At 43.9% G+C, this 26,594-nt stretch overlaps 1 protein-coding gene across 2 annotated transcripts in view; it reads right to left on the bottom strand.

Annotated features, from left to right (window-relative positions):
• The window catches only part of MLLT3 (MLLT3 super elongation complex subunit), a 504,841-nt gene that overhangs the window by 198,539 nt on the left and 279,708 nt on the right, over positions 1 to 26,594 (bottom strand). For both annotated transcript variants that reach the window (XM_085634429.1, XM_085634424.1), the window contains 2 exons: positions 18,989 to 19,132; positions 5,825 to 6,427 (listed from right to left, as the gene is read on the bottom strand). In XM_085634429.1, coding sequence (XP_085490555.1) covers positions 5,825 to 6,427; positions 18,989 to 19,132 — 747 coding nt within the window. The remainder of the gene's footprint in view (positions 1 to 5,824; positions 6,428 to 18,988; positions 19,133 to 26,594) is intronic.

Here is a 26,594-nt window from a genome sequence, read left to right as displayed (position 1 = left end):
ATTGGTAGAAAAATTGGACCTGAAGTGACAAGGTAGCACGGAGAGGCAAGGGGATACATGTGTTATGCAATTCTTGTGTTGAGGAATTGATGGAAGCCAGTCTCATTTTTAATTTCTCTGCTATAAAAATGATACAAGTCTGCAGGCAAGACAAGTCTGTTCCCCAACTACCTTGCGCTTCCGCTGCAGGAGGCCCTGGTGGCAGAGTTAGCTAAGCTCAGCCAACCAACCTCCCAGAACACTTCCCCTTGACATCCAACTTTCAGAGCTCCCCATCCTACACATCTCTACTCTCCATATTTTCCTTTGTCTCCCCTCGCTTCCTAACCCATGTCTCCATCAAAAACCAAAGTTCCCATCCACCGTCACTCTTACATAGCCCCCTCCTACCCCATTTGCAGGACTCAAACTAAACACAGCTGCCTATCTGCATCCACAATCGACTCTGCCCTCTGACTACCCAATAAAGCCCAGCAGATGTACTACTTAATTTGCTTCTTCTCTCAATATTTCACCCACTTCTGTCCATCTCATCCACCACCTCAGCTTGATCCAATGCGGATATCATTTTGCATGATGTAAGCTTGGACAGTAGATGTCTCATTACTAGTATATCACGGAGCGCCGCGAATCAGGGCAGAAACGCTCAGACAAGAGCTCTCGGAAAGCCTTAACTGCTGCATGAATAAAGCAGGCTGGGAATCAGGACAGAGGCTTCACCACAGAAAAACATCTGGGCTTATGATGATCGAAATACAACTGAAGTAGGACCGCCATGGCTGCCTTAGTACTCCACTGTCCCCCTGTCCTGACAAGCATTCAAACTTGTGTCGCAAATAAATTGCACTATAAGTAACATTACAAACCGTTTAGCTAGGAGCAAAAATTGCAATTTGGGAGGGCAAAATACAACTCCTGTTTCATAGAAGCATGCACAGTATGGTGAAATGTCCATATGAGCAATATACGTCGAAAGGTGAGTTTTTGGACATTCTTGAGAGGGTGCAGCCGTAAATGTTGGTGACCAGAGCAAACCTAAGAAGTTTGTCATATTACTCAATAGTATCGGAAGAGAACGCCACGAAAACTGATGAGGCTGCGGAGGATAAGATAAAATAGTTTGGCGTCCGATTTTCACACACAGCAACATACACCTCTCCTCCGTCAGCACTTGGGAACCAGGAACCACCCGGTTCCCCTGACCAATCACAACGCAATCACAACGCTGAAATGCAGTGTTGTGACTGATCTGAGCGTCGTGGTTCGACGCTCAGCCAGGAACAGAGAGAGCCAGGGCATGTTCTAAAAACAGTCTGTAATGAAACCCCCCCGCAGCAAGAACAAATAAAATGGTAATAAAGTTCAGTTACTATCATTTTATTTTTCCTTTGTTACACTTCTTAAAAGTAGTGGGGCAACGCTCCTTTGCCTTAGCCTTAAGCGGAGGAGCCGCCACTGCATAAAGGTCAGTCAGGCCATGCAGGCCTTAAATGTTACAAGCGGTCCGTGGGGCCATACTTAAAGTGCTAGCAAATAACAGATACGAACCAAATGAAACCCACCAAACAGAGCTCAGGAAGCAGAGCATCAGCTCAGGAAGCAGCTCAGTCATGTACCCAATAACCAAGCAACTAACATTATTTTTTTATTTTGACACCTTTACCTACAGTACGATTTCTAAAACAGCATTCATAGATGACATTTTTTTTGTTAAGTCTAAAAACTGCAAAATGAACGTTTTGACACCTAACTCAAGAAAATGTCAACAGTTAAAAATATGAGACCGAGAAACAACTTCACAACTAAACAGACATTGAGCTGCACCAAACAGTGAACAGCTAACGGAGACATACACCACGGCGATAAAGGTTTTGGCTTTATAAAACTATAAAAAATTGCAAAAGAGATTAAATCAAGATACCCGTACAGAAGTAATGCTGTATATATGCGTCTGCAAAGTACAACCCCCCCCCCCCCCTCTTCTTAGCCGCTTATAGTTGGGAAGTACAGTGAGTTAGCCCAATGTAACTAGTAAGAGGTCGAAATTAGGAAAACATTTATAATATTAGGCAAATAAATGTTTTCTTTTAGGAAATGCAAACATAACTTAAGCACAGTAATGCAGTTCTGTATTCATGAACACAGTCCTATTTACCACTAGGCATTCGCACACAGTCTATTTGGCTTTCCAAGTGACTCAGGGTGTAAGCATTCCTTTTTAGGTAGATGTTAACTAATTGATCTCATTATGGCTCAAATCTGTATCCCATTATGGCTAAAATCTATTTGCCATTGGAATTGGGTCAGTTCCTTGAGCAAACCGAAAACATTAAAGAAGCCATGCATAAAGAATGTCCACAGCGGCAAGAATAGAGCACAACCAAATAGTGTGCGGATGGAGTCTGGTATTTAGGGATGTACATGGAACACATTGATAAAGCAAAATAATTTAGATAAACAAGTATCAACTATTACCCACAAATCTGGTGTAAAACGACTGAACTTTAATTTAGAGGTCTCTCAGCATAAAACGTATAATTTAAAACGGTCTAAAAACCATTTGTTTAGTGTTGTAGCTTTAAGAACCGATAGAACCATAAATGCTTAGGCTGTTCTGGTATGCCATTCTCTGTGGTTCTACTGGAGTCAGGTGGGATTTAGCTTGCTTCTAGGAGACAATACAGGACTATTGCAGGACTAAAGAGACGTGTCTGTGAGACTATTAAAATGTGTAGCTACTATACAACAATAATAATAAGCTCCTGAACTCCTTTTATGAATTCACATGCAGCCACTACCATATAAGAGCAAAAAAAAACAATTAGCCACCTGCAGGCACCGTAGCATTCTGCAGGCCTACCTCCCCATCACCCAAGGAGGTAGTGACGTTTTCCCTTTTGGTATCCTGTGGGGTTTAAAGAGTATCAAACTCCAGCAACCAAACACAGACCTAAGACGAGGTCTCCACATATTCTCATCCAATACCCTTCAAAAGATAGAACAAAGTTTTTTTTGTCTATTTCCCTTTACCTGATTGGGCTTGCCTTCAGCAAAAACAAAGGGGAGAAGCCAAATCTGTTGCTGTAGAAGGCTAAAGGATTACTGCTTGAGGATGGACAGTTTTCTTTACACCCAAACTCTTGGGCGAGAGGCTGCCTGTGCTCCTGCAGCATTCCCCATATGCCCATAGCATAGAGGAGAGGCGGGTTGGTGCTTGGCCAGCCACAGGATGCTCACTTTGCAGGCCAGTAACTTTAAATAGCCAGCAAAGGGAACATTGTAAACGGCTGGCCGATTCCCAACGTTCTACTAAATCATTGTTTATTAGACAGGCTTTGCTGTGATCTTGTCATTACAGGGTGAGACTATTTCTGTGTGTATTTAATGCTCAGAAGTGGTCAGAGAAAGCCAGAATACACACTCTCTGGATCAATAAATCTAACATATGCAAACGTTGAAAGGTACAACAAGCTCTGCTTTACTGCCATGTTTAGAACTAGACCCTCAAAATGTTTTGCAAATGAACTCAAGTTCTGCAGCCTTTCTTTATTTCCAATCAGTCTTTTGAAAGGATTTCAAAATATCGGTGCCCTGCAGGCTTACAAGCAAGCGTGGCACACTTTAACAAGCATTGAAAATGCAATAGGTCTCGCCTTTAACTAAGTTAAAGCCATTTGCTTTGCTATACAATACCATTAGCAAAGCAAATGGCTTTAACTTAATTAAAGGCGAGACCTATTGCATTTTCAATGCTTGTTGTGATTTGCAATTTATTGCAATATTGACCTGAGTCGCGAAGCCATTCGCGACTCACAATATCACTTTTAATTCACCTTCATTAATGCATGCTCGCATACCTGGCAAGGGTACTTGGTGCCCCATCACATTTCAAATTTGGCTTATGGAAAGGCAGACCCTGTCAATTTACGCACCACAGATCTTGCGCTTGTGAAAAAAATACTCTTTGTACAACTTAGTCCCTAGTAAGAGTGAAGCCTACAGCTCTCCAGCTTTCACACGAGTGAAGCCCACAGCCTTCCATCTGTCACAAGAGTGAAGCCCACATCTTGCGACAAGAGTGAAGCCCTCCAGCTGTCACAAGAGTGAAGCCCTCCCACCCAACCCTTTTACAAGAGTTAAGGCCCACAGCTCCATGTGCAAGCGAGCCTTCAGTGATTTAATGTGTGAGGGGTCGAACCCCATGTCTGCACGACAGGGGCTCTTACGTTGTGTTCCAGGGCCCCACCCCCTCGCGCAGTGCACGAGGTATGCCCCGCCCCACCCCTGTCCCCGCTCGGCCTCGAGGGACACGTCGATCAGTGTGCATGCATGAGGGGCACCACAGCCCCCGCCCCCAGCTCTGTGATGGCCCTCATGCCCCTCAAACCCCCCCCACGTAGGAGCAATGCCCAGGGGTACCATGAGCCCATGGGTGCACACTGCACCCCCCGCCCCTGCTTGCACGCCCTACCTGCAGCACCCGTACACCCCACCTGCAGCACACGCACCCTACCTGCTGGTGCACACGCACTCACAAGAGTCGCCCAGCTCGGCACATGCACAGTCTTCACTAGAAATAGCCCCGAGCTGCAGGAAGTGAGCTCACAGGAAAGAGGCGGGGAGAGGAGTGACGGAGGGTCAGGGGTGAGCAGGAGGGGGGCCCGGGGGCGTGCACACCAGGAGGAGGGCACAGGGGGCGTGCATTAACACTCACAAACACTGCCAGGTACTGGACAGAGTGTCAGAGGCAGGAATCGGGGAGAGGAGAGACGGAGGGTCAGGGGGATGGTCCAGGGGGGCGAGCACTCACACGCCGTACAGGAAAAAGCATTTCCGTTGCTAGGACACCAAAATGCAAAATGGAGTCGGGCTGTCCACAGTCCCTACGGACACGCGCATGCTGTCTGCTATGGACAAATGCCAAGAACAGCCATGTTTGTCCATGCAGACGCGTGCACGCAAGCCCTTCGCAGAATAGGTTCCAAAAGGAACTCGCAATAGCGAGAGCTACGCATGCGCTGCTTTCGCTAGGCGAGACCTAAAAAGGACACCAAAAAGATAGTCAATTATGTAAAGCTCTAGCAGAACGCAAAAAACACAGTTCCTCACATACACATTTCCTTTTTAAAAATGCTCATTTCCGAAAGCAAGCTTAACAGAAAAAAAGTTACCAAAACATTGTGACAGTTTAACTACATAACCTCTGTACGAAGGTCCTAAAAATAAATACATTAAGGAAAAACTTAACAGCCGAAAATCTGAAAGTAGACGTTCCCATCATAAATGGGTTCTACACTTGAAGGTTCATCTCAAAGGCCACAGTGACAAACAAAATGACCATTTAGCAACCAATTTGTTTGGGGAAAATGTACAATACATTAAACGGCTTACAAGGGCTGATCTAGTAACAAGAGTGACATTTTGATAAAGACAAAGTGCACTAAATGTTACAGGGATACTCCAGTCAACAAAGCCTACTGAAGGTTTAGCACCTTGCATCATAACCCAACAGTTTTTCACTGAATATGAAGCATACAACTCCAAATTCAGATCTTTAGAGAGATGAAAATCCATACCTTGCCACTTGATAACTCATGACACAATCAGTGCATTCTACAAGCACAGACAGTGTAATCTTCTAAGCAGCTGAAAGCTAGACCTCCATCGCATATTGTGAAGGGGCTAGTTCACCTTTCGTCTACAATACACTACAGGTTCCTATATCTCAAACCAGTCATCACTCATTATCAAGATAAGCAAGAGCTTAATCAATTTTAAATCCAACAAAACCCTTTTAAAAAGGTGAGACTCTCCAAAAGCTTACCTCCGATTTGGACGACATGTTATCTTCCATATCGGAGTCATTGGGGTCCACCATATCCTCAAATGGCGGCAAACAAGGCTTTTGCTTTTCCAACGGCTCATTTTCAATTTTCACTTTCCCAGCCTTAAAGAGAGATTTATCTTTCGGATGCTTCTTGTCTGAAGAAGAAAGTATCAAAACTGGAGCATTCGAAAAACTGGATGAAGTCTCTGAGATTTTTTTCTTTTTCTTGGCTGCAAGTTCATCAGAGTCCATGTTGGGCCTCTTGCCTATGGCCTTCTTATCTTGTAGCTGTACACTTGTTACAGTTAGAATGTTGTTATTATCGGATCGGGGTTGTTTTGACATTGGTTTGGGTTCCTTAAATGCCATTTTAGGAATGATTTTGTCATCTCTGAGTGGTTTATTTTCTTTGGGTTTCTTGGCGAATTCTTTGGAAGATTTGTTGTGTTCCCTGGAAAGTTCTTTGAAGGCACTTTTATGTTCTTTTGTATCTTTCGGTCTGTCTTTATGCTCCTTTGTTAGCTTGTGAGGCTTTGATGAATTGTGGTGATGGTGATGGTTGTTGTTATTACTAGCACTGGAAATATTTCGATTTGGGTCCTGCAAAACAATTACAAACATACGTTGAATAATTACCAACCACATCTACATAGACATTAATATAGCTGCTCTACTACAACTGTTAAAAGCAACAGTTGGCAGAATCCAAGGTTAGACATTTTTTCTGATTGTTTGTCTAGAAATTGTTTTAAATTGTGCATTTTTACTTTACAGCAACAGCTCAAGCCCTAAAATTACAAAAGAAGCAATCAAATATGACTTTTAAAATTGCTGCTTTCGTGTGTTAATTCTTAGAGTCCAAGATTTAAACAAAGAGAGAACAAGATAGCACGAGAACAAACGTGGAAGAGAACAGACAAGGTTCAGGCCCCAGGGACGAGGTTTGGTTACCATTCTTTATGTTCTCAACTGCTTGCTTCTTACAGAGGGGGTTGGGTTTGTTTTGTTGGATATGTATGTATAAAACTCAAAATATTTTTGTGTTTAAAAAGAGAACAGGAAAAAGGAGGGAAAACGGTTTAACTTGTGTAGGAGAGGACATAATGAAATGTAAAGAAAAGGCAGGAAGGAGAGGGAAATCAGATATGTAAAGCACGGCAACATATTTAACCCAAGAAGAAACTAACAAGCAAAATAATAAAGAAGAGAAAAAGGAGAGAGGAAGATTTACCATATGTAGCAGAGGAAGTTATTAAATTTAAGGAAAAAGACAGGAAGGAGAGGAAAAATAGACATGTAAAGCACAGCAACGTATTTAACTCCAGAAGAAACACAAGCAAGTCAGAGCCAACAAAAACGTAAAGTAGTGTAATAAATAAAGTCCTTACTTAGACTTTGTGGAAGGCTTTGCAACACTGCCTACTCCCGATTTTTCAAGCACTCTTTGCTAGTCCCTCGCCTCCCCCTACCGTTGGCCAAGACATCCCAAAAGACCACTGTAGTTCCTACACATTGTTTAGCGTACAGACCTTTTATTCTACACCCATAATAGAAGAACCATTGACTACTTATTTTGAGAATTTATTCAGTGAATGGTGTACTTTACCCACTTTGATTGTGTGAACGGGTTCCTTGAGGGAGTTCATGAGCTGCATGGATGGTGGTGATAAAAATAATAGCAGTTCCATAACACAAGTTTGAAGGCCATCCCATTTCTTTTAGCCTTCTGTTTTGCTATCCTTGCTGCAGTCATGGAAGGGGGCAGAGGGCAAAGGCCGGAGAAGGGGATTTGGGGAAAGGCAATGGACTGAACCTTCAGAAATTGCAATTCTCAGTCAGCACCACTGGATGTTGATATCACTAGCCATTGTCACTTATGTTCCATTAATAGAAAACAAGGTAGCACTGGGTCACGCTTGCAGGGGAGGGGGACAAACAGAATTTGTACCAGGAAATCAGTATGCTTTCACTAAGGTGTTTTAGTTCATCAGCTGATTTTTAAACATAACTTCACAAATTAACTATGCCATTGCTTTTTGTAAATTAATACGCCGGGGAAAATAAAAATACACATGGGTCCGCCATACGGTGTTGGAGAAGAGGAACATACATAAAAGTCCAAACAATAAATAAAGTTAAACGAAATATTGTAACACAGGTAGCTATAAACGTCACATGAAGAATGGTCACAATGGGATTCATGAGATTTTAAAGGGCTATGCAGTTTCAGTCCCACAAAACGAAAGAAAATAAAGCTCTTCAACCCGTGACCTACCTGAAAACCCTTCTGATAAATATTTGTCTGCCATTCAAACATTTATGTTTGAGCGCTAATACTCTTTTGTTCCTCCTACCTTCTACAAGAACCCATACGAAAAGAATTCGCAAAAACTCAAGAAAGGCTGTGGAGCGGTTTTCAAACAATTCGAAGTGGGGACTGGTGGAAGTTGCACAGTGTAACAGGACTGTTGCAATTCCGGTGACAGCTGCTTCATAGGCGAGTCCTGCTTACACGAGAAAGCAATTTGGCGTAATTGAATCCACCCTGGGATTAGTAAATTGCTCTTTAGTTGAATGGAGCAATTTCATGATCACTCATGAAACAAGCCGCACATGCAATTAGACTCTATAATGAATAATAGTCCTGAATCAACTAGTGGCAGACATTATGAAGATCTCTACTGATACATTACCAACTTATGGGAATCAGGAAGATGTTTTCTGATAAATCACTGAATCAATTCAACAAAACAAAATCAAGTGACATATGTATGTTCCTTAATTTCGAAGTAGTCGGAGTCCCAAAAACGTTTGTGTTGCCCCTAAACATTTCCCAGACAACAGTAGTCATTTTAATACAAAGCGGTCTTCCACTGAGTCAATGTCCAACAACGCAGAGTCACTAAAATGCCAGTGGTAGCAGAAGTGATATCATGCACTCTTTGACAACTGATGAATGACATTGCAGCCTTAGCCCTCAACAGCTTCTTATTTGTTAGGGAGACAGAAGCAAATCACAAGGAGGGACGCTAAAGAGAGTAAACAGGGCCTTTTCAGGCCATGTTGCTGCACCCATGAAACCAGATACCAAGGATGACAGACAATGCCAAGGGTACCAAAGAGCAACCCAAAGGAAAATTCTATACCAAAGTGGCCTGAACAGAGGGAGAACCTCCAATTGTGGAAATATTTGTTTGAGATTGCTAGACTCTCTTGGTGATCGCTAGGTAAATCATCTGTAGTGAATTGCTAAGCAGTTTTAGAAGCCAGGTAGCTGGGAGCCTGTGATAAAGGTTCTTCTATACTATACACAAGGTTTTAACCGTGAATCAATTCAGCATCGGAAATAAGCTAAGTTAACGGACTCCAGATATAGGATCACATCTTGTTAACCCAAACATGACTGTAAAGGTTGCATTTTCTACGCTCTGCAGTCCATCAATAAGGTTTTAAGAGGACCTGAATATAGTATTATAGTAGTCTGGTCTTTATAGCATCTCAGACCACTGATGTTCAATTCTTCAAAGATAAGAGTGCCAACCCCAGTGTGAGTCTATTGATACTGTAAACGAATGTTTATGACAACTATATGAATCTGCGATTTAAGGGAAGTTTCTGTATCAAATAGAAATCCTAAGCTTTTAAGTTCATCTGCCGGGGTACGTTTTAGCCCAAAGATATCCAGGTTTTCCCTAAGACCACAAGGAGGAGGGGTGGTTGTCTCTAAATGCCATAAATAATCAGCTGATATTTTTACTGTTCACGTTGGAGAAAGTTGCAATTGATCCAATTTTGAATGTCCTGTAGCAGGTAGGACTAACTCAAACAAGGTTGCTTACCTTCTATAAACATCTGCATATGACTACATATCCAGTCGGTAGTCATATGCACATATTCATACAGACAAACAAGATGATGGACAGAGTGCTGAAACTTTTCAATCAATCACTCACAAAAGATCTTGGCTGAATCCATTATTCTTTTGCTCACTATGCCACCCCAGTTAAAACCCAGCCATATGCAAAGCAGTCTTGACCCTGCTCCTCATGGGAACAGTTCAGCCCGAATTTGCAGGCCATGTCCTCCCTAGACCGAAAATAAGCATCCTGGGACTGGCTTCAGGATTTCACCCCTCAGCCAGGCTTGCTTGAATCTAGTGGCACAGCTAGCAAGGGACCCACATCTGGGCATACCCTTGGCCACTTAGAGTGAACATAGCAAACACAACAAGATGTTGGACGTGTGCTGAAACTTTTCAACCACTCACCCCTAGTCAAGAGATCTGGGTTGAATCCATTGTTCTTTTGCTCACTATGCCACCCCAGTTCAAACCCAGCCATATGCAAATCAGTTTCGACCCTGCTCCGCATGAGAACAGTCAGGTCCTTTCTTGACTGTAAACAAGCCTCCTGGGACCGGTTTCAGGGTCCCCCACCCCCCGCCCCCCCACCCCCCCCCACCCCTGCCCCCCATCAGCCAGTCTTGAACCAGCTCCAAACATGGGTCATGTGCTCTCCATGGCACTGGAGTCAAGCTAGCCTGGCTGATGAGGGGTAAAACCCCGGAACCGGTCTGAGGGTTCATGTTTCTGGACCAGGGAGGGACCCTGACTGGCAGTTCGGGCTGGACTGTTCCCATGGAGAGCAGGGTCAAGACTGAATTTTCATATGGCTGGGTCTAAACTGGAATGGCATGGGAAGCAAAATGTATGTCCAGATCTCTGCACTGGCGTGAATGTATGACACTGTTCAACATTGTGTCTATCAATTCTTCTCTTTGCATTTGTCACCCCGAATGGGACAGTATACCCAGACTTGGGTCCCATGCTCTCCATGCCACTAGAGTCAAGCTAGCCTGGCTGATGAGGGGTGAAACCTCAAACCGGTGCCAGGATGCTTGTTTCCAGTCCAGGGAGACCTGGCCTGACAGTTCAGGATGGAATGTTCCCATGGGGAGCAGGGTCAATACTGATTTGCATATGGCTGGGTCTCAACTGGAATGCAATGGGGAGCAAACAAACTATGGATTTAGGCCCAGATCTCTTCACTGGGGTATATGTTTGACATTGTTCAACATTCTGTCCATCAATAATTATTTTTGATGGACATACATATCCTGCCTCCCCTAAAGAGCTTCGTCCAGCTGTAGTGGGAATGACTAATTCCCTTCCTGAGTATGCCCCACCACCCAACATTGAACTACTGAAAACCCATGTCTCCCACCTCCAGGTGATCATCAAAATCCCAGCCAAACAGAGTAAGAAAGAAACCATTTGATTCCATCTCCGTAACCCTGAAATGCCTTATACTGACTGGCAACACAGTGGGTCAATCAGTTTTAGGATTAATAATAAAATCATCATAGTTACTAGCTTGCCCTGAAACGCTGCTGGGAGGACGCTGTGTGCCCCGGTGCTCTGGCCGACCCATCGTTGCTGCCTTCACGCCTCAATTGAACTACCGTTTCCAGGGAGGGCGGGACTGCGAGGACCAGCTTTCCAGCGCCTGGAGCAACATCGGCGCAGCTGGGTCCTCTTCCCTGGCCCTCCCCCTTCCTGTGCTCTCCGGACAAATACGGCCCACTCTCTCCGCGCTAGCGGAACGCGCGCGGAACGAAGCGCGGTGCGAAGCCCGGGCCAAGGGCGGGCCCGTTGTAGCCCGTTCGAGCCCGAGTGAGTCCGGACCGGGCCACCTCCCTTTCATCCACGGACTTACGTGTAGGTTCTAACTGGGCTTAATATATACATTGTTTGCATTTTGTTGGCCGACAGGGTATAGCGGGTGTTAGGCTATTGTTTGACATAGCTGTGGGCGCTCTAACGCTATTTTGTCATATACTCTGTTTTAAGCGTAATGGCAACCAAAGTGGGCAGGAACCTTGCTCATAATGATAATCTTACGGGCACTCTAGACAATTTTATAATCAGAGCTAATTCAGTGATAGACCAGGGCATTGTTCTCATGGAACGTAGAGTTTCGCAGGAACTCGCACTGGCTAGACGTTCATCCCTGGGTCTTTTAGCTTCTGCCTGCACCCCCCGAGCTATGGAGGGTACTTCCAACTGCACAGGTGTCAAACCATCTACACTACCACTGACCCAATTCATAGATGACACACCACAAAGTGATACTACGAGCTGTGATGACTTGCTAACATCACCGAAAGCCAGATCCCCTCCACCGCTGAGCTCAGGTCCAACCCTGCGAAACAAGAAGGATAAAACTCTGGTGATGCTTCCCAAAACTAAGTCCAAAGCTCCTAGTGGGAAAAGAACCAACCCCGGGGGAACTAAAACTACAAAACGTCGGGAAAATATAACCACTGTGGCTCCCACTATGCTCACTGAAGACTCTGAGCCCTGTATCCCGCACCTAGATTCTACTCCTCTAACGGATGATGTAAGTGCCCCTCCTAACACCTCGCTTCAAGCTGATGGGGCTGTAACAATTTTGCAACTAAATTCATTGTTGCATACCTTACTAGATCCCCTGGAAAAAAGGTTAGACAGTATAGCAACCCACCTGGCACAGCTTGAGACTCATATTAAGGGTGCATTTGGTAACGCTTTTAATAATACACATTTGCAATGCTCCTGCCATTGCACCCTCAATAGTAGGACGGATGGGATAACGCATGCTGCTTCTTCCAATTGTTCAAACACCCAGCCACTGATCAACCCCCCTGTAACAGTTCAGGCAGCTCCTGCTAATATTTCCAACCCCCCCCCATTACAACACAAAGACAGGCTCTCTGATATTCAACACCCAGTTCCCAATATTCCAGAATTGGTTCTTGCGACAAAAGGTAGTGTTAATGGAAGACCGACAAGGAGGGGAGGCATGGGAGAGGTACCTGGGCCCACTACGACAATTGATTTACCTCCTGAAGCATGCCCCTATGTGGTCATACTCACAGGGGTTCCTGAAATTAGTGAAGTTACTACGGAGGATTTTAATTCTCTAAAGAACAAGACGATGCAATGGTTGTGCACCCATAGGCCCCTGCCCCCTCACGTCAGAAGTGAGATCATCATGGTCAGAAGGGTGGGTTGGATAGGACACACCCCCAAAACTCTTCAAGGTGACTGCGTTATAGTCAACTTCAGGGATCCTAGAACAGTGGAGTATATCTGCAGGTGGGGATCTTCCCACTCAAACTAAAATTGCAGTATGTCCACTCACATCTTTCTACCCTAGTGAATCTCTGATCCGGCAGGAAATCGAATGGATCCATGTACCCTACTCCCGTTGGGGGCGTGGTGGGAAAACAAGGCGAGATGCTTATACCTTGCCTCGCCCTCCCATCCCCCTTTATAACAGGTTCAGCCATTTAGATCAGGTTGACTGACTGGTTAGGGCGACAGATGGAATCCAGGACTCCAATCAGAAAGAGGTAACTCGTGAAGGTAACATGCTTTCCTGCAATTGGGAGCTTCCTTCCCACCTTGCAGGGACCAGTACTGGCTCCTTCCCAGTGAGAACCGGCTGCAGTATTAGTGAGCAACATCTCCCAGTAAAACTAGTTAATGCTAGTACTGCTCCCGCGCACCCCACTGAACCCAACCAACAGGAGAGTTTATCCCACTCGCCTGATCTCTTACCTTCATCCATGAGTCACGTCCAGCACATGACTATAACTTCCTGGAACGTGGCGGGATTAAGTACCAAACTTAAGTGCCCTGAATGGGGCACTTTTGTAGATACTTTCGATGTGATTTTATTTCAAGAGACTTGGGCTAGGGAGGGAGCCCACAGATTGGGGTTTGTGGCCTTTAATATCCTGGCGCGTTGGGGAGGCATTGGTCGGCCTTCCAGCGGCCTGACCACGTGGGTTGGTATCCACCTGGGCTGCAAAGCGGAATCAATTCAGACCAACTCAGACGACATTTTATGTGTCTTAATGACATGGCCATCCTCCTTTAAATTAGCACTAATTAATGTCTACTCCCGCCCTACCACACTGGCAAAGGAATCAAACACTATTAGGGAACTATCAGTTTTTCTCGACTCCCTGAATCGGGAAACTCAGTATATAATTGCAGGCGATTTCAACTGCCACTATGAGCCCTTAAATGGGGTGAACGAGGGGACCCTGATGGAAGGGGATGAGTTCTGGGGAATCCCTCCCTGTAATTCTGCTTCTGCAAAGGCTTGGTCTCCACTAGCCACACAGATTATGTCCCTTACCCTCCACAATTCGGTTAGGGCGGTCAATGGCAGAAAACCTTCGGATATCCCTTCTAGGTGTACGTATAACAAAAAAGACCACGAATCCCACCTAGACTATGTCATGGTCGAGACCAGGCTTTGGCCTAAGATTGTGGATCTGGAGGTATTGTCCAGGACGGATAGTGATCATAACGCCCTGGTGTTAAAGATGGAATCCCCCCCCATGTCTCAAGGAGACCAACTGAAGTGCCAATTGACCCTGGCCTTGTTTTATCCACCAATAGGCGGCGTGTGAAATGGGCGAAATTGCGAGAGAAGAGGGATGCACTTTCCAGCCTATATTCAACCATTCTCCCCTTCCTCACTATGGCAAGGGACATTTGGACTGCAGGAGAGTATCCTGTTCCATCTGTGAACTTGCTTACTCTTCACCAGGATCTGGTGGATTCGTTAGCTGATACTCTTAATCCAATTGTAACAACTAACAAACCTATGGTGCCCCGCCCTTCCTCCTGGTATAATGCTGCGTGCAGGAAGTCAAAAACTAAACTGCTAAATGCAATCAAGGATGGTACTGATAGCACAATTATTCGTGCTCTTAGACGTTCCTACAAGGAAGTAATGGAACAGGCAAAAATTGCCTGGGACTGGGAGCGTTGGCACAATCTTGCCTCTGCACTTACTAACAAGGAATCGCGGAGATTCTGGGCAATTGTGAACACAGGGTCTGCTGAACCCCGCAATGCAATAGAAGTAAACCTAAATCCAGGGGTTTGGGAATCCCATTTTAAGTCTCTTTATGCAGTAACTTCCGATCTAGATGTTCTGCCCATACAATCACCCACACCTGGAGACGATGAGGATGAGGTTCTGGAATTTACTCATGAGGATATCACCATTGCCTTGGGAAAACTGATGTGGGGCAAAGCACCAGGAATAGATAAACTTCCTGGTGATATGTTCAAGGAACAACCAATGATTTGGGCCCCGTACCTGTGCGCTTTATTTAATACTATCTTGCGAGGTGCAGAAGTTCCAGGCTCATGGTTGGGAGCTGAAATTATACCCATTTTCAAAAAGGGATCACCCTTGCTCCCAGTAAATTACAGACCCATCAGTCTCATTGATGTCCCCCAAAAAATATTTGCACGACTTATTCTAGATCGTTTGCAAGAGTGGATCAATGAGAATGAAATTCTGTCACCTTACCAGGCTGGTTTCAGGAGCAAAACATCTACTACGGATCAGATTTTCCGCTTAGTTATGTTGTATTGGAAGACTGTCATAATAGAGGGTGGCAGCCTCTATATGGTGTTTGTTGATCTCCGTTCAGCATTCGACACCGTGCCAAGGGGGAAACTTTGGGCTGTTCTCCGGGACTTGGGAGTCCCCAATGCACTATTGGAAATACTAGTGAGATTGCATACACAGAATTTTGCACAGGTCAGGTGTGCGAGGGGAGGAGTTTTGTCTGCGAGGTTTCCGGTAAACAAGGGAGTTAGGCAAGGGTGTGTCCTTGCCCCTACCCTGTTTTGCCTATATGTGAATGGGTTGATATCCTGCCTGGATGCAGTACTAAACAACGACGCACCTAGGTTGGCAGGCAAGAAAGTCGCGGCTATAATGTTTGCCGACGACACTCTTTTACTATCTAAGTCACCCATGGAAATACAGCGCATACTGGATGGTTTTCACAAATTTTGTATCGATCATGGTCTACAGATCAACGTAGACAAAACTAAATTTATGATTTTTAATCCCTCTCCATGCACCAGACCCCCTCCTACTTTGGATACAGTCTCTTTAGAAAGAGTGCAGACCTTCCAATATCTAGGTGTCACACTGAGCGAAAACCTTTCCTGGGCTCCCCATCTCTTAAAATCACAGCTTAAACTGACCCAAAAAGCGGGCGGAATATTGAAAATGAATAATGCCTCAACATATAGGCCCATAAGCCCAGGGCTTGAAATCTATAAATCCAGGGCAAGAGCAGCGGCTCTGTATGGTGGGGAATTATGGGGGCATGTTGTGAGTCCCGAAATAACCAAAGCGGAGAATAGATTCTTGAGGCAGCTGCTTTTGCTCCCACAAAGCACTCCTCTTATTCCTTTAAGGCTCGATTTGGGTTTATTCCCAATTAAGGAGGAACTATCTATAAAACCCCTTAGATTTGAGGAGATTATGGCTAACCCCTGAACTTATACAATACAGAACTGAACTGAACTTCAGGAAGTACTAAATTTGAGTAAAGCTGTGCACATTCCCTGGCTCTCTTATGTCAAACATGAACTAGTGACAATGGGCCTTGCAGACATGTGGCATCAGCCAGCAACTGCCTGCAGTGAGATCTCGGGGAAACTGTTTACCCAGTCTTATAGATCTAGATGTACTAGTGCATGGTTGCATGACTCATGTAATGGTTCTATGGTAAATTCATTCTTAGAGATAAAAACTGTATACTCTTTTGAGGATTATTTGAATGTAATTTACCCTGTACTGGCCAGAAAGCTATATATTCAATGGAGGTTTGGTTGCCTCCCTCTAGCATGCCTTAAAAACAAGTGGTCTAGTACCGGGGTTTCCAAATGCCCAGGCTGCGGCACGGACATAGAGAATGATTGTCACATCTTATTCTTCTGTCCTATGTACAGTAAAGCCCGGAAGTACTGGATTGTACCGATCTGTAGGAACCTGGGCTTCCGCAAATATGCAGATGCACTTAGAATCTTTAAATCGAATACAGCAGGTCATATTGTGTTTGCACTTTCGAAGTATCTCCATGCATTCTGGATAAAAAGGAGTTTTATAATTCGAAACAGTGCCTAGACAAATTAGGGTTTATCAGCTCTGAATTTTAGTATTGTTGTTTTCCATTGTGTATTTTAATGTACTGTGTTTTTACATGCTGCTTTTATGGCCGAAACAGGTCGAAATAAAGTATTATTGATTGATTGAAAATCATCATAGTTACTAGCTTGGGCTGTCACTTATGGATTCCTGGGAGTATTTGCTTGATGGAGGGAGATACTAATTTATAAAGACTGCATTTGCTGCCAGTCAATGCCCTTTTCATATTTGGTCAACTATTGTGTTATGCACAAATGCATCCATCAAAAGCTCACTGTCTGCACTCTTCTAAACAAAGCAGAAAGAGAGTGGGAGCACCCACCCTCTTTGTTTGAAAAGTCTCCCTTGAGCTACTGAACTGACTAGCTTATGCTGATGCACCTGCACCCAGTGAGTGGTACAGACACCGGAGAAGACTTTGGGCAGCATTTCCATAACCCCCAAAACGACTTTTTGCTCTCTATTGATGAAGGAATGAGTCAAGAAACAACTGTCTTGAGTTACACAGCACACGCTGCACCAACAAGGGTGAAAAATTAAAGACTACTACTGAAGTGTTATCATGCGCTGCATTTACCATGATGCATTGGGGCAAATTAAGTGGTGGGATGTGAGGCAGTGTGCTCCCACCCTCTCCCTCTTCTAAACAAAACCTGCACCAGTTCCTCCAAACGAGCTGCAGCACTAAAGAAGACTTACACCTCTAAGTTTAAGGGCCTAACTATCAAATGCATTATTTATTTCCTTTAGATCAAAGACAATAAGAACTCTCACTTTCAAGAAAAATCTAAAAAAAAAAAAATGTTAAGCCCACATGCATATTCTCCAGTTTGGAAGCATCTTGAGACAATCCAGTTTGCAGGACCACATTATACAAAACATTCATTCTGGATGCAGAAATGCCTTGCATGCATCCTAATCAGTACTTCTACACACTACATTCTTCTAAAAGAGCCCACTACCCTTGCCAGTGCCTTGACCATGGTTGACTCTTTGCAGCAATAAATAGCGTGTGGCAGATAACTAGCGAGATTCACAATACCCAGGAGGCTTCTTCAAGAAAGACCATTTCCACCTATGAACTTTTCTAAGGCAACAAACACCCTCTCTTCCCTCCTACTTCCTCATAAGCCTCCTAGGACAGCTTATAAATGAACATATATGAATCTTGACCATGCGGCAACATTGATATTTTGCCTCTTCTCGTTAATAAAATAAAGGATCTTGATGAACAGATGAATGAGTGTGACAGCAATGAAAACACAGACCCTTTATAAGGTAGCGAGAACCATCAGTCTTGATTCGTGGAGTCTGCTCAAGTCTTTTCACTTTTCTAAAGATAATTCTGGATTGCATTCAGAAAAGGGTGAAATTTCCAACTTATATGTGATCAGTAAATATTTAAAACATACCGGATTAAATAGCAATTTACAAATAAAACAAAGCCAGTAGAGTTAAAAACTGCTGGCAAAATGTGACTAACTTCAGCTCCATTGTATTTTCTTATTTAGAATCAAATACATTCATGGGTAAGGCTTGCAGCAATCTATTGTTTTTGAATACTGACCCTGTGGGCAATTTTAACACTACTAAAATCCATCCATCCATCTATCTGTGGGATATTTTAAGAAAACCAGTACCTTCATTCATTATTTTTAGTGCCAACAACTAACCCACTGTAGTGTCTGCATTTCTACGTATAACTGATGCCTCCAGCAAAAAAACAAAAAAAAGTGCATTTATATATCTGTTGTCAAAAACACCAGAGCACATTATATGCTTAATATTTTCGCACAATGTGAATTTCAAACTCATACGGAAATTACTGAGGCAATCTGCATTCATTTTTTTACGGACGTAACGAATGGAACCGATTGCCTTTAAACAAAAAAAAAAAACGTTTTAGCTGCTCGACCTTAGAGGCCGACGCCAAACCTTCTGGCTTGAAATGTGCTTTGGGATTAGGCTGGTTGAAAAGTGACCTCTTGTTTGCTCACCTGCTGCCTTTCAAACAATGAACACTTTGCATGTCGCTCAAAAGCTAGACGAAATTTCGCGCTTAAAGTCTTTATGACAATCAGAAAGGCGGCAGTCATAATAAGTAAGCTTGTCAACCGTCAGAGATTCCAACATGGCGCCCACTCACCCCGCCTGCTTTCAGCAGCTTCCGTCTGAACTCCTCCGTGGGGTTGTTGAAGGTGAGCTTCTCGCAGCGAAGGTGGTTCACAGGTGGGTGGCCCTCCAGGTGCAGGAAGAGGTCATAGTCAAAGCGGACCTTCTTGGGCTCTTCCTAGGGAGTAAAAATAGCCAATGGGAATTCAAATATTAACTCGCGTTAATGTGTGTAAAGACGCAGAATGGTTTATCAGTCAAATTCTGTCAAGCAGAATAACTGAGAGATGCGGAGAAAATACTATCATGACCCAGGGCACTCTATAGATAAAAACTGGAAACAGAATGACTGATTTTCCAAATTTCTATGTACCCCCCCCCCCCCCCCCCCGATAAAACATAGGTAAAAACTCCCTCACCAAAAAAGGGAACCACTCTATTTATGTCAAGCAGACAAAATAAATACAGGTTGGCCATCTCACTCCATGGCATTACAGACTCTGTATCCAGTCCTGAATCCTTCATCTACTAATCATTAATTTCAGGTGTTAGTTCAATAGCAGCAAAACAAGACTACAATTCCCAGGACGCTTTAGACCATCCATAACTGGAATGATCTGAAGGGACTTGGCCATTCAAAATATGTAGGCCACATTGTAATCTTTGCAAGGACTTGTACCACCCTGTATATTGTGCTCCACCAGCTGGGAACAAGCAGGTAGAAACCTCCTCCCCCATAAACAGCCCCTTCAGGATGTTGGTACATCTGCTCTTCCAACATTCTGGAAGATTAAGAGGGGAAAACCAGGACTCTAGTCGATGCCCTTTAAATTCTTCAAGGGTGCCCAAGTCAGGAACAGCCTCCGATGACACAAACCCACAATGGATTTGAATAACCTTAAGCCTAAATACTTCACAACATTCCTTAAACAGAGACAAGCATGCCCATACCTGTAACTCCATGCATCTGGGTCTATCCTGTTCAACGTACATTATGCAGACATATCAGCATTCATTGTATTGCTATTTCCTTCTAGTACTTCGATAAATATGTTTAGTATTGTGATAACTGGTTTAACGTTTGTATTGTGATAACTATGCTTTCAACCCCTCCAGGACACTGGATCCAATTCATGAACATGTGACTGCCAGGCTAAGAGAGGCAATTTGCCTCCAAGACCCTGTTATCAACTGGAACCTGCAGGCTTACCTACAGTTTCAGGCCAGGACTCCACGATATTACACACTAGAACCCATGAGACTGGTGTCTCCTGGTGTCTAAGATCCCAAACCCATATTCACAATATGTACAGGCCATAAAGAATCCATACCGCTCCATATTAAGTTAGGGACTGAATTCTAAATCTGATCTCCATGGCTCCTGGAGTCCATGAACAGTGGACTGCAAGGGCCACAATGAAGACAGGATAATTTTTTTTCTTGTCCGCATGCAATTTCCCCTGCTGCAGCCTGTGCCTGCTTCAGGACAGCCACAGTGAAAGGGGAGGTGGGAGAGTTACACATTTTAGGGCATATGCCCGAGAGTAATGGATGGGCTGGAACCTCTGTGCCTGCCACACCATTTGGCATGTCTACACAGTGCAATACCTGCTTGGCAGGAATATGCTTGTGTGCAGGCCAATGTGTGAATTACCCTTAACTACCCCTGCAGAAAGAAGCAAATAAATGACCTGCCTCAGACAACATCTACAGTTCTTAAGGTCCCAGGTTCTTAAGCAAAATTAGTAGGGTGGAACAACTAAATAGCTAAAAGAACCTGTATATGAGCAAGAAATACATTAGGGAAGATCTTGAATTTGAGCTTTCAAAGAACCTGGGACATGACGAGTACAGCCAAGGTGTCATAAAACAGGACTAGCATGCTGAAATGTTTCCAAAATGCGGCCAAATTAAGCTGCTCTCAAAAAGAACAGCTGTGCTATCTCCAGGTTAACCATGATCAGCAGCACTGAAGGTTTGACTGGGACAACACACAAGACCACATTCCATTTGAGGCCAAGTTACTAATGGAGGAACTGTGCAGTATGGCAGTATTAAGACTCTCCTTAATACTATGCCAGACACCTTGCTGGGGGTAAAAACCAGTTGTAAGGTGAATTCGGGCCCCTTTACTGATGACTGGTTCAACACACTCATATGCTAAAGATGCACCCATATAATCCAATTTCAGACTAATTCAAGGTAAGATCCTACACAGAGTATACCTTCACAGGTAGCATGTGATTTGAGAATGTAGCATGTTTTAACATGTTCAGAGATGGGATGCATGAGGAACATGTCTGTTAGGGAGGACTTACACTTTGCAGTTGCCATACATGACACTTTTGGGGATTTGAGGATAAAAAGAGTTGTTCATGCCCAAATAAAAACTGAGCCTCTAATCTTTAGGTCTTATGTTGGCTCACGGGAACACTGCCGATGAATGGGCACGGTCTAAAACAACCATATTAAACATGTGGGAGAAGGGAGTTTTACTGGTCTATGAATGAAGAGAAATCAGCGTATGAAGTACAGGAATTTCAAAGAGAAGTTAAAATGTTGGACCTTCCCCGGAAGGATGCCCGACTACTTCTCAGCATTTCTTACTGTACTATTGGTCGTTTGAATAGGTAGGTGGGGAAATCAGAATATATAATGCGCAGTTTCACTCCCTAGTGCTTTGTTTTACTACTATGGAATCGTTCTGTTAGATGACAGTCAGACCATGTGATGAATGTAATTGCTGCGATCCCCCAATTAAATTTTTTTTCTTCTGTTTAAAGGGAGAAAAATAAATCAATAAAACATATTTAAAAATGTATGCTGCGATGGGAACCCTCATTGCGGGGCATTCGGTGGACGCCTGAATTTGAGGACCGCATCTCTCTTTACGCGGATGACATTCTCCTGTACCTCACATCTCCCCGGCAGTCTTTAGTTGTATTAGTCGATGCTCTAACCTCGTTTGGTCGTAACTCCGGCTTGGTCATTAACTGGACTAAGTCATGCGTCTACGTACTCTCGGGTGATGCTCCTCTCCTCCCGCGTGGCTCCCTATCCAGATTTCGCAATCGGGGTTAAAATATTTGGGAGTCTTCATAACATTAGACCCTGTGGCCCGTTATGAGCGGAACTTGCTCCCCCCACTTCAGCGACTAAAGGCCGACGTTTTGGGTTGGTGACGGCTTCCGCTCTCACCGCTCGGACGTGCGGCTTTGTTTAAAATGATGTCACTACCACGATTCCTGTACGCCCTACAAAACACGCTTGACGTTATACCGGCCCGCTATTTCCGTGAGGCGGAGAGTTTGCAGAGGCAATTGTTCTGGGACGGGCGATAGCGAATCGCTCTCACAGAATTGACACTCCCTTGGTATGATGGGGGTATTGCACTCCCCGATATCAAGCGATATTATTGGGCGTCCCAACTGGCGGCGGTGAATCACGGCCCTGAACCCGGCGTTTGCGATGGATAAAATGTTATTGCCTGGTGGGGATTACAATAGGGCACTTTACTCGAAGTCTCCTGGTGTCCAGTTGACAGGCCCAAAAAAGATAGCCGTACGTGTGTGGCATGCTGCGAATGCTGCGATGGGATGGAAGGACCGCCTGACTCGAGCGACCCCGCTGTATGCCTCAGAAAGGCTGGGCTGTTTGTGGAAAACAAAAGGATTTGAGAAATGGGATATGATTGGCATATGTAAGGTGAGTGACTTTTGGGTGAAAGGGAAGTTTAAAACGTTTGACATGCTGAAAGCGGAATATAAGCTGAACGATAGGGAGTACTTCTGGTATGCGCAGGTCCACCATACGCTGTGTTCGGTTTTTCCTGATGCTACTGCTATCCCGGAATATTCCCCATTGGAGGACAGGGTGCTAGATGGCTACGTGCCTGACAGCACAATCTCCTTGATTTATAAAAAGCTTATCAACGACCGGGCGGACCTGTTGACCCACCTGAGGGAGGTCTGGGTAGCTGATGGTTTGGTATTAGACGATGAGGACTGGGTATCGGCGGTGGCCTCCCCGAGGGAGGCGGCAATTCCGGCTCGCCTTCGGCTCGTACAATTGAAGATACTCCACAGAGTGTATATCACTGGACCCCGCCTGATGCGCATGGGTCTCTCCGTGGATGGTCTGTGTAAGCGTGGCTGTGGTTTGCTGGGTACTTTCCTTCACGTCATATGGGAATGCCCTGAGGTGGCTCGCTTTTGGAGTCGGGTGCATACGGTAATGGAAGAGGTTACCTACGTCACTCTGTTACCAGAAGCTAGAAGGTGTCTGCTGAACGTGTGGGAGCCAAATGATTATGATGTGGCGCAGACGCAGTGGGCAACTCTGGGGAATATGGTGGCTAAACGCGACATCGCACAGTTATGGGGTTCTCAGAGGTCACCCACGCTCTCGGTATGGAAGGAGAATATGGACTGGTGCATGTTTAGAAAAAAGACGGTGTATGTGGCGAGAGGCAAGCCCAGGAAATGGTCTAAGGTGTGGGGTCCGTGGAATTCTTATCGCGGAGACATCTGCGCCCCTCCTCTTGCGATAGTATTGGATGCTCCTTTGTCCCCCTAGCTGAACATTCCTATTTTGCTATGGCACGAGTATGTTACAGTTTGACTTTTTCTCCACTCCCGCCCCCCCCCCCCCTCCTCTGTCGCATACCATTCACGATTACTATATGAGGAGGACTTTCCTACCCCGGGGAGCACGTCCTGATACTTATGATTCTTATTGCCTTGTTCGTGTGAAATGTTTATTAGTTTTAAATTAAAAATTGAAGCTGTTTTGATATTGGTATTCGAATACAACTGCAGCCTTCACTTAGAGTGCGGACGGACTAACGGGATCGTTTGCTTGACATGTCTGTATACCGATGAACTAACTCTTCTCGTACTACTTAGCGGCCGGCCCAAGTGGTTGTAGGCCCATGTCTGTAACTCTTTGAAGTCAAATAAAGGTTTCTTTTTACCAAAAAAAAGGAAAAAAAAATATATGCTGTTTAGGTTGAAGCCTACCAGACAGCGAAGCTGTCTATTGGCAAAGACATATTAGGGACATGATGAAATTTTCTCTAGGAATGCATTCCGCCTATTGATTACCATTGGCTTAGTGTTTTGTAATCCGCATGTGCTTTCTTTACATTTGCTGGCTTTATTTGTTTTAGGCTATTAATCAAGTCTTTGTCCCTCCCATGGAGCATAGCCTGTTTGCCACCTCTCAGACAGGCTCCTCGTATTTTTCCACGAGTACTCCCTTTCTGGGAACTCTTTTTTTCTTTTTTTAGCGAGGCACTCCATAAGAATACGTGCTTTAAGTTGTCTCCCTTAGATGCTAGTTCACAGCAGTAAAGGTGCTGTATTTCTTTGAAAAGGTTTCCTGCCTCCTTTCTTTCTGCTTGACTTTCTATTTGTTTCTGCCGCTACCAGTTCATCCATCTCAAATGCCTGTGTGGAACAATGTTCTGTATACGAGCTGGTTTATTTTGGTCAGTGCTCTTTAGGAATAGCGTAATTTACACAATCCTGTTCCGCAATTTAACACCCATCACATAGGTGCTTCAACTAAGGAATTGAGGGGTGCTGAAGCACTCCTAAAATAACCATGCTAGAGTCCAGGAGGGAATGAAGAATAAACAGGCCTTTAAATTTAGTTTTTATCTTGTCACATTTGCTGTGCAGTCCAAGTCAGAGGTCAATGTTAAGCTTTGTCTTCCGAGGGAGGTTGGTGTTTACATTTCTTCCTCTGACTGCAAAATGAGAATATTTATGTGATAATCTTGCTGGGTACTGGAGATGTGAAAGGAAAGGCTGTAGGATGCTATGTTTCCTAGCACATAACATTTAAATTCCATAAATTAACTGTACAAATAGATCAGACTTCGGAAAGCAGAACACTCCACTATACGTCCTTCTACGCCCTTCTACACTACTTTATGCTCCTCTACACCACTCAACGCCCCTCTAAATCACTATGTGCCCTTCAGCTCTACGACTCCCTACTCTAATCCATTCCAGTCTACAACAATGTACTTCAGTCTATGACACTACACGCTCCTCTATGCCACTAACTTTTATTCATGCTGAACAGCAGCCACATTGGTTTCCAACATGGCTTAAACACATTGGGAAAGCAAACAGCTGTTGCATAGGCAAGTGCTATTGGCTTTGCCTAAGCTTGTTTTTTTAAGCAGTTTATTATAAAAGTAGGGTGAGAAGATTACTCACTGTTCATAGACCTAATGGCATCGAATACTACTCTAAGTTTTGAAAAACGTGCTGACATTAATTTGAGCCCGCAACCAGGGAATTCTTACATTTGGCATGGTTCTCTCTCATACATCAGTCTGTTCCTACCAATAGATATTCTGTTTTTGGCTGTATTTGGGCTGAGACAATGTTTAGCCATCTAGGTGTGAATTTGGGCATACAATTCTAAGACTTTAGTTCTCTCTCTCTCTCTCAATCCCTCTCTGTCCCGTTCCCTCTCTCGAGCTCTGCCTCTCTCTAGATTTCAGAGTGCATTACTTAAAGTTATTTTCAGCTCCGAAAAAAATCCTCACAAATGCCTGCTTCAGTCATTTTAGAGGCCAAAAATATGCATTTTTTATTTTTAAAATTATGATTTTGTATTTTTCTATTTACACAAATAGTAAGCATAGGCTAAAGCAATCAGTTTTATGTTGGTATAATGTTTATTTCCAGTTCCCTCTGGCAAGATAAAGCAGCTGTCACCCTCTCTTTGCGGCATGCTTCATCATCAGGCCCGTTTTAACCACTACAATTATGTGTGTGTTTGGGCAGAGTGTGTGCGTTACTTGAGTCAATTTGAGGCATTGATTTCGGGTGTTAATTAAATGTAAGAATTCCTCTGCTTTTTGTCTGTTACCTTGCCACAGCACATCGATTTGTCTACACCATGCCCTGATGTAGTCCTGGTAGAGGGTTATCATCATCAGAGTAAATAAAATCCACAGCAAATATGTCACAGCAAAGATTTGAATTGCCAATAAATTAAATAGCGTAATCAGTGAAATAAGCCTTCTTTAAACAGAACATAAGTTTGAAACCATGAAGGTTTAATAAAGATTAAGATCATACAGAAGGCAACAAATATGGTTTATCAATCAAAATCAAAATCTCATTGACAGGGAATTAGTATAAAGCTCACTCAAATGCAGAAGGAGGTCCGAGATAAAAGCACACCTCAAAGGAAATATTACAATTATTCTAAATACTAAGAATGTGAAAGACTAGCATGGGACTGCTATCTGGGGAACACCAGACAAGGCTCATATCCAAAATTAACTCTTTTATAGCAAAATACACAGTAAAATGATGATACAGTTGTGAGGAAATCAAAAGAATATTAGGCTGAGCAAGTTACAATGCAGAATAAAATGCAACAATGCCTCATATCACCCCTGCAAATTAATAATTAGTCACCAGTTTCCTTAAGTTATTGGATGTGACAGTACCAATTTTGTTACACATAAAACAATGTCAGACCTATAAAATGAATAGGCTTTAATCAGGAAGAACAGGAACAACCTTGAATGGTAGCTTTTGAGAGTAAAGCCTCCTCTAGAGCTTACAAAATCAGTTGATGGCATAATCACAATACATATTAAGTTTAATAAT

Source organism: Triturus cristatus, chromosome 2_1 (genome assembly GCF_964204655.1).
Source record: "Triturus cristatus chromosome 2_1, aTriCri1.1, whole genome shotgun sequence".
In the NCBI taxonomy this organism is placed as follows: domain Eukaryota; kingdom Metazoa; phylum Chordata; class Amphibia; order Caudata; family Salamandridae; genus Triturus; species Triturus cristatus.
This window is presented reverse-complemented; position numbering and strand designations above follow the sequence as displayed.